The following is an 8,915-nucleotide window of genomic DNA, read 5'->3' as shown; positions in this document are numbered from 1 at the left end:
GGTACTGAAGCAAGTCTTTGGCCCTTTTTTACAAGCTAAAGGCAAGTTGCTAATGATCACTTTAGCCATTTGATAACCCTAGTTATGAGACTAAAAATTAAGATGAGGAAAACTTGCTGTATATTTTGTCCCACAACCTATCTGAATTGATCAAACACTGGATATGGACTCCAAGATCCCCACAACCTTTAGATAAGAGCCAAAATGGAGTCAAATGAAGCAGCTGGTCCAATTAATAAAACCATCCAGCCAGATTCAACATCGATACTTTATTAGTTGGTGCTAACCTTGATATCATAGTTTTATAACTACACGTTGGATGAACAAGCTCGGTTTATTCAATCAATAGGTCCTTAAAAACGGTTTCTGGATTTTTCCAAAAAATATTCCTTAGAGAGCTGCTCTAAAACTTCTCTGGTACAATAGTATAGCATACTTTTCACATTGTTAGTTAACTCAAAGTAGATTACTGCGTGTAAGAACAAATTGTTGCTGAGATCTGGATCAAGAGGAAACTTATCATCTATAATTTGTAAGATAAGTTCTCTATATTAATTAACCAATAAATGCCTATTCAGGTGTCTATCAGTAACTGAGCTTCTCTTCCAGCCAAGCAACCAGCTTCCAAAGCAAGAGCATGTTTTAACTCTGGCTATCAGTCATCGACAAGCTTCACAAGTGTTGGTATCTGTCCATGGTTAATGAAATCAATTTTGTTCAGCCTCAGGCAGCATAGGACATGCTCTGGTAATTCCTCCTGTTTCTGTGCCTGCACCAGTTACCCCACCAGTTAACTTGCAAACAAATAATCTAAGTATAAAAATCATATCAACTTTATAAGCTCAAAACTAATACTAGCACAATATATTTTCTTTTCTTGGAGTGGGGCACCAAGTTGCTCTAACATATGGAGAAAGCATAGCAGTACTAACATACTGTAACATTATGTGTGACCATGTCCAGTGCAGTACTAGTGTATTGTAGCATAACAAGTTCCATTTTACCTTTCAGAATAAAGGTTCCATGCATTGTTCACACATACTATTTCATTCTGTGGGTTTGGACATGGATTAATATTATAATGGGATGGTACTGACAACCTAGTGTGCTTTATACTCCAATAAGAAAAGATTTCATGCTAAAGTGATGCCTCCCCTTTTTGAACACCTTTGTTATTCCCTTTTCTCGAGGAACTAAAGTAGACTTGCAAATGCTAGACAAGTTGATCCATCTCAAGAGATGCTTGCACACCAAATCATGGTCAAAGGATAACATGAAACTCAAAAGTGTGAGAACATCAACTATGCTTTCCTTGGTTGACTCCAAATGGTGCAGTTGTTTAAGTCCTGATTCAAGTTTGAACTCCTATATATAAGAACATATAATATCCTATATATAACATTAAAGCCAATAAGATCGAACAAAACTATGAAAATACAGATAACAAAATGCAAGATGCTGTCCATTTTCATGAAATTAAGCATACAATGCTACAAATTTACAGACCAATTGCAGCAGCAATCGGTCACAGAAAGTGATTTGATGTAATAATATACCTGGATGGTTAATCCAAGATTGAGTATCCCATGTTTCAACCGTTCACGAAATGCTTCAAATCCCTTTCTTGATATGTAGCTAAAACGATGTATATCGAGGTCAATCTCAAAGTAATCTGAACCCTGAACAAAACCAACATAAAGAAAGAATCAGACACATTCTGAACAAGGATGCTTATCCAACACAAGCAGGAGCTACAAATGAAGTGTTAACAGGACGTGTCACCAAAAGTAGCCCTGCAAATTGCACTGCCAAAGGAATACCTCTTTATGTGCCCCCACAAAAGAAAAAGGAATCTTTCTTTGTATAATGGCAAAGAAACCATAAAATTAAGCTAATCTGATCGGGATGCACTAGTGATCATAATCGATGCAAGTCAATCAGTGCAAAAGATAGGAAAATTCCATTCTTTCAACTGGCAAATGACATTACGAGGATAATGAAATTCAACAATTATGAAGCTAAAAAGTTGACAGTTCCTCACCCAGAAAAAATTATGTTGAGGACGTGAAAGCACTGGCTTTTCATTATAAGCATGTACAAGCTTCTTTTCTGTGCTATTTAAATGGAGATCCTCCGGATTAACTAAACCAGCCAATATTTTCAACCTTTCTCTATAAGGAGCAGAGGAGTCCATTGGAAAACCTTTAACCTTTTCTATTTCATCATGTACAAATCTCTGCAAAGGCCTAGGTAACATCAGTTCACAGGAAAGTCATCACTGCCAGCAAAATATACATAGGCTGATAAGCAACATACCCTAATGCTATCCTGAAATTGAGGAGAAATCTCTTTGTCAAATTTATCAGATAATTTGAAATATAATACAAGACACATCCCTTCCCCATCACTATCACCAAGGAACATGGCAGCAGGATAAGTAGGCAGCTGTCAAAAAGAAATAATAGAAATGCATACCAGTGAAGTACTATACAGATAATGCAGGGATTGTCAAAGAGGATTTGCAATATTTATGTGAAACATACCTGAATATTAACAATCAATAGTGAGGGAACTTTCTCATGTGCCTTTACCCATGGAAGGTCGATGTGCTGAGCAATGTGATTTATTTTACGAGGACAACTAAATAAATCTACACCAATTGGGGTATATGGGGCATAGTTTGGAGCAGGAGATTTCTTCTTATCTCTGCATTTAAGTTTGGAAAAATATATTACAGAAATTTCAGAAGCAGGATTTAGTCGAACACTGTATATAAATAAAACATAGGTTTATGTTTGAGTGTCTCATACCTGAAATAGCTTTCCCCACGAAGCTTAAAGTTCGAAGGTTCTAGAACAGACCAGCATCCTTGCATTGATTTCTCCCCCATGGAACATGGGACAACCAATCCGGCTCTGGGATGATATAAGTATCTTTTTGAAGAACCTACAATGATAAAGAGCCACAATAACCATCATTTTCCATTTTGATAACAATCTTAAAATGCGTAAATAAATTAAATGCAAAATTGATTCAAACAATAAAATCCCAGTCATTAGTTTTGCATAATTTTGCTATTGCATAATTTCTGTAAGGGGTATATGTAGAAAAATTTTGCCTAATGAGATCAAAGGCAATAATGTCCTGCAACATCCAGATGTTTCCACATCTCGATTGTGAGAGAACCAAAAACAAAAGCAAAATCCCAAAAGCAATCAAAGAAAGCAGAGTTCAACACAGTGAGGATAAATCTGCAGAAGAGAGCCCCAAACTTCTACAAGTAATGCTGCAGAGTAGCATGCATCTTGTGTTAGAATGTCAGTAGTATATGCTAATTTGCACATGGTAACATTAGGAGGGTAAATCAGGGAGAGGCAATGCAAAAGGTAGGGCAAAGGCAGAAATTAGATATACAGAAGAAAGCAGAAAAAGATCTCCATTAAAAGAACAGAAGGCATGGAAGGGAGGCTTGGAGGAAGTAGGATAATGTCTTAGGCAACAACTTTTAGAAAATCTTATTTTAATAATGGAAGAATACTAAGAGGAATCAAGATATTAAATTGAGTTATATAACAAGAATGTACAAAACAGCTTTAGCACACCTGATTCCTGGCCAAATATTTGTGTAGTTCTGAGAAAAAACATCAGGTGAAAAAGGTAGAAAGCAGAATAGGTATGCTTACAAAATTCGGTAGTTTCATCTCCATCTTTAGATTTTCTATTGAATGAAAGCTTAATAACTCCCGATTTCCTTTTCTGGCATGGCGGGCTAGCACAATTAATTTGTTCAATCTTATCATTGAAACTGACAGAATGAACCAATTGAGGTGTGCAAGAGGATGTCATCTGCTTCAAGGTGTTTTCATGAGTTTTTTCTCCCGTGTCATGTTTATCCTCCTTTGAACCTTTAAAGCTACAATGTAAGTCATCTAAAATGTTCTTCTTCTTGGTACAAATGTCAGTTCCTTGGGTGGTAAATTTTGCCTCATCAGCTTTTCGCATAGGAATCTCATCTTTGCTCAAGGGCTTCTCAGTTCTACCTTCATCTCTTTTTAAATATTGTTCAACAGCCAAAGCTATCTGAGTGTCATCATAAAATTCCTCAAACTTACACATACCATCCACGAAGCGTGAAGCATTTTCAAACTGCAGCATTTGGGTCCCAATTGCACTGCCTACCGATGGAAAATAGTCTACAGGAAATTTAACGTGGAGAGGATAAGTAGTTAGATGAAGAAAAAGCAAAAGCATTTGATGTGATTATCATAACCAGATAATTGAGACAAATGCTGCACCTCCATGAACACTAATGAAATCATCATCAGAATCTGATTCCAGGATGCTGACACAGTCAAACCATGCTTCTTCTTGGCACAACGCTGCAAACATATTATGCTCTAGTCATATATTTTGCTCTTCTGATGTCCAATTCAAGGAAGATGAAAAGAGATAAGGAAGGTCAATATTAGATAAGAATGCAACATAATGGGTGTTTATGATCCTCAGTTCTCGCTTTTACCATGTTGCCTGAAACAAAGGCAACTCTATGGTCTTCAATGTGAATAACTGATACAAAACACTTTTAACATGTGTCTCTCATTTATCAGATCAGTAAAGCAGCACTCAGCTCCTTATATTCAGGATGCAGAAGGAAAAGGAACTGTAATCTAGTGGCATGCTTGTTAAGTAGAAGGAAACTAGATGACATATGAAACAGAATGGATAGGTCTAAGACTCTGCCATAATACAATTTTCATGCAAAATTCATCTAAAACAACAGTAAAGTCAAATAATTTGCTTGGAAGTAAGAACTCCGTTCTAAACAACCTTTTATCAAGCTCTTAGATTCTTTTTAAATACAAGGAACTAAAAGTAAAATTCAAGTACCGTTTGTGTCCATCTGACTATGATGCCACTGCAACTGGGTTAGATGGAACGTTAAATTTGAAAGTTCAGACTTTCGATGAGTTTTTACAGCAGTCTCAACATGAATTGACTCACTGTGAGCAAAATGGCTTTCAGTGTTGCACCAGGCTACGGGAGCATCGGGAATTGAGGCGGAAACCTTTCCATGGCATTTTCTGGATCTAAGAGAGTACTTCCGTGACTTGGGCATTCTATTGGATTTTGATAAGCAGGCACCCATGATGATGACACGGTATCACAGAACACAAGGAGTTGTATTCTTTGCAGGAAATGCCAAACTCCAGGGAAAATCTTGTGCAAACCTTATCCAGTAGAAAGATGGACCTGCCACGTACATGCTAAAAAGAGGTTACTGAAAGAATAAAGTGGGATCTTATATGGCTCAAGATGTAATATATATGATATAATCAATTTTTTCAGATTTTCTCTTAGGCATGCATCAACTTGCTCTCCCAGAGGACACTAAAAGTGGAAATTGTGCTTTCGTTAGGCTTCATTGTAATATATTATTGAACCTAATTATGAATCCGTGCTCTAATTATGAAGAATTTGGATAGCCATATGAATCATTCTACTTGTATATGTGTACCTCCATATAGTTGTGAATATGAGAGTTTAGACAAATTTGCCTTTCATTCAGAAGTACTAATATATTTTTGATCTTTCAGTTTGAAATGTTTCAGTGGCATATCCTTAAATCATTGTTGATGAAATCTCAATGAATAAATGCAAAATTGAAATTGAACTGGTTTTTATAATATAGTTATACCACATTGACCTTGTGAGATACAACAGGCAACCATAGTAAGCTAGTGGAAAGTTCTGAGCTAAATGGATATTAACATGCATCTTCTGCTCTTTTTCATCCGGATGATTTTGTCATATAAGGTAGAAAAACTAAAGAGAAAGCACATGTGCAAAATCTCAAAAGGCATAGGAAAAGTGCAATAGCTATGGGTAGGCAGTATTGAATTTTAGCAGCGAGCCCGGTGTCCAAGTATTTTTATGCATCCTTGATGATCTGGTGTTTCTATATCCTTGACAAAGATCCCATTCATTAGGAAATTATTTAAACTAAAAGTTGGTATGTTTTCAGGAAAAGTTCATAAATTTCATGAATAAATGAAAATCTTCAACCATATGAAGAAATTTGATAGGATAAAGGCAGGAAGAAATGTATGGCATTTTACAAATTACCCAACTTCACATACCATCATTCAGGATATGATTTCGTCACAAAACATTGAGACCATCCACATCTTCAAGCGCACCATCTTTCTCAGCAGATAAATTCTCCAATTTGTCATGGAAAGTATAGATATCCACCATATTCTACTATTCTTTCACAAGTGATGGTACTCTATATAGTCCTTAAAATGTCATGTCACACGTGAAAATCTGTGCAATTAATGGTGCTATAGTGGTCTTACATGGAAGGGCCTGAAACTTTAAGATAATTTCATAGAAGATTTTGAAACACTCGGAGGACAAGGATTCATTGCTCTGACATAACAAAGACCAAAATTACAATTTCACTGCAGGTCCGCATAAAGGAAATAGATGACTTGATGAGGTACACCACCAACACCATCAAAAATTAAGGCACATAGATCATCCAGCAATAATCAATAGCACAGACTGATGTTTGAAATGTCTAGCACAAGAACTACTATAAAGTAAGTGCAAATGTTTACCATAATCATTCAGGAGAACCAACAAGACAACTAATGTCGCCATGAAGAAATTGAAATGGGCAGAAGCCAGAGCTACAACAGCAGAAAGCTTGCTCTTTTACATGGAAAACAGAGCTTTTTGGATTGATCAGCTAATGACGTCAAGAAGAAATTGAAATGGGGTAGAAGCCAGAGCTACAACAGCAGAAAGCCTGCTCTTTTACATGGAACAGAGAGCTCTTGCGATTGATCGGCGAACTGTGCCGAGGACTAGGAGCACTTCACCTTCAAAGACAACCAGCATGTAAATAAAACTAAGTAATATATAGCTACCAAAACGTGATCGCCGCTCGCTTATCAAAGAGCTAGTGCACAGATAAACTGAGTAGATGGAACTTCGAAGAAAGAAGCGAAGGAATCGGATCAAGGAAGAAATGGCGAAAGAATAACATTGGCGATTGGATGAATGGTGAATCCAAACAAAGCTTGGAAGAGCCCACGAAATAACAAAAACGTGCAGACAGGCAGACAAAAAAGACGGCGACAAGAGATCCAACCAATAAAGTCCAGAATCCGGTCTTTGGTGACAAAAACATTAGAAAATATCATGAGAAAGTATGGAAAAGGGGAGAAGGATTAAAAATTCGTAATTTGAGAAAACAAACTGATCGAAAATTGACAGATATGAAGTTTCGTGGTGATTTGCTAAATAAGTTTCTAGACGTTGACTTAGCATGTTCATTGCTCTACTTTTATCCGAAATGTAATAAAATGGGGTAAAAGATATAATCAAAAACACAGAAATGGACAAAGATTGAAAATAGAAGCAAAAGAAATAGATCTAATACACTAAACCGATTGACAATACTCTTTTTTTGAACAAGAGAAAGTTAAAGCAATAGCAACAAAAAGTAAGAAAAAAAGTAAAAAATAAAAAAACTGAATCTTGATTAAAGAAATCGATCCTGATTTTAAAAAGATGATAAATCTGCGCCAAGGAAAACGAAAAAAAATCGGATCTTTTTTAGAACGCAACCCAAAAAATTCGCACCTTTTTAGAAAAGGATTAAGCTTTCGATGGAGAAGATGAGAAACATCCGAGCTTCTCCTGTAAATCGAACAGAGTCGACGCCGCCGGCTTGAGGCATCGATTTCCAGAGGTGAGAATGATCGAAGAAGCACCGAGGATCGGGCAGTCCGTCTGTCAGAGAAGAAAAAAAGCCGAAACGATACGACACGAACCGAAACCGAGCACCGCCATTTCTATTTATAGCACTGGCATCCTCTGAGGTGGAACGACTCGAGTTCGGCTCTCGGTGCGCCGAATTTCGACGAAGAAGAGAAAAGAGGAGGAGATGAGATGGGATGGGATGGGTTCTCCTCCTCCCTCGCTGGCGCTCTGGTGTTATATAGGTTCATGAATGCGTATCGTTTCGGCGATACGCACGTAGCCGTGTCGGAAAAGGGGAGAAGAAGGGAAACAAAAACCCCGCCAAGTCGCCAGGTTTTTTGCTCTGCCTTCGTCTGTAAGGATTTGTGACCAAAAAAGGCAAATACCATGGAAGGTATAATACTCTCAGAAGGAGATGGGCACCTAAATCGTAGGTTGTTTCTTTATTTATTTATGGTTTCGTATGTTTCTATTGTTGGAAAAGAATGGCTTTGATGTGATACCCCCTATTTGCTGCTGCGAGATTCTTTTTTTTCTTTCTTTCTTTTTGGGTACAATAGTGCTGCAAGATTACGCTGAGATTTCAATCTTAATTGGTCAAACTTTTATTAGATATTTGTGAATGTTAAAAGTCAGTCCTTGGAAAAGTATAATATTTCTTACTTACATATCAGTCCCTTCGTTTTTTGGGTTATTCAGATGATTTAAATTAAACAAGAATAAATATATTTGTGAAAGTTAGAAAATAAAATATTATATAATTGGATAGGAACATCAGCCGAGGACATCAATGCCTTCATTTTTTTTGGATTTAGATTTGTTAACTGCTACAGTAATCAAATCTGACATCCCAATTCAAAGATTCATTGTTCTGGCATTACTCAATTTGTACACATCATCTAAACTAAACCAATATTATTCATGAATGTTGACGTTCAACCCTCTAGATTTAAATTAAAGAGATAGATAAATAAATTAAGGTACCATTAACTATTTCATTCAGCCATCATGATATTGTCAAAGATATTGCTATTGTAATTTTATGAAAAAAAATTTTAGAGAACTCATCAAGCAATTAATTAGATCGGGACAAGGAGTAACTCAACTCTTTTCTTCAAGTGGATAGAATTTACTTGAATTTTCAC

The 8,915-nt window shown here is 36.5% G+C and overlaps 1 protein-coding gene across 8 annotated transcripts; it reads right to left on the bottom strand.

Annotated features, from left to right (window-relative positions):
* Positions 1–207: 207 nt before the first annotated feature.
* LOC105057775 (protein ENHANCED DISEASE RESISTANCE 2) lies at positions 208–8,167 on the bottom strand. 8 transcript variants are annotated; one of them, XM_073251882.1, is made up of 11 exons: positions 7,651–8,167; positions 6,621–6,884; positions 5,002–5,250; positions 4,296–4,379; positions 3,684–4,193; positions 2,811–2,946; positions 2,544–2,706; positions 2,317–2,445; positions 2,042–2,236; positions 1,557–1,679; positions 208–769 (listed from the first exon to the last, which is right to left on the bottom strand). In XM_073251882.1, the coding sequence occupies exons 3-11, from the start codon at positions 5,144–5,146 to the stop codon at positions 656–658; spliced, it is 1,599 nt and encodes a 532-aa protein (XP_073107983.1). In that variant the 5' UTR covers positions 5,147–5,250; positions 6,621–6,884; positions 7,651–8,167; the 3' UTR covers positions 208–655. The 8 variants fall into 8 exon arrangements, with proteins under 8 accessions (XP_073107983.1, XP_029124389.1, XP_019705906.1 ...); XM_029268556.2 differs by having other exon boundaries at positions 4,888–5,264; positions 7,651–8,166; XM_019850347.3 differs by having other exon boundaries at positions 4,888–5,250; positions 7,651–8,166.
* Between the last annotated feature and the right edge of the window lie 748 nt (positions 8,168–8,915).

The sequence above is a fragment of the Elaeis guineensis genome, chromosome 2 (genome assembly GCF_000442705.2).
Source record: "Elaeis guineensis isolate ETL-2024a chromosome 2, EG11, whole genome shotgun sequence".
Taxonomy (NCBI): domain Eukaryota; kingdom Viridiplantae; phylum Streptophyta; class Magnoliopsida; order Arecales; family Arecaceae; genus Elaeis; species Elaeis guineensis.
The sequence above is the reverse complement of the archived record's forward strand: the minus strand, read 5'-3'. Positions and strand labels throughout refer to the sequence as shown.

Coding starts and splice junctions, on each gene's coding strand:
- LOC105057775 (XM_029268556.2), bottom strand. CDS start 5,146: ATGGGTGCCTGCTTATCAAAATCCAATAGAATGCCCAAGTCACGGAAG. Junction 2,947..3,683: donor AGATGAAACTACCGAATTTT/GTAAGCATACCT, acceptor TTATCATTGTAG/GTTCTTCAAAAAGATACTTA. Junction 2,446..2,543: donor TATTGATTGTTAATATTCAG/GTATGTTTCACA, acceptor TCTTTTTGACAG/CTGCCTACTTATCCTGCTGC.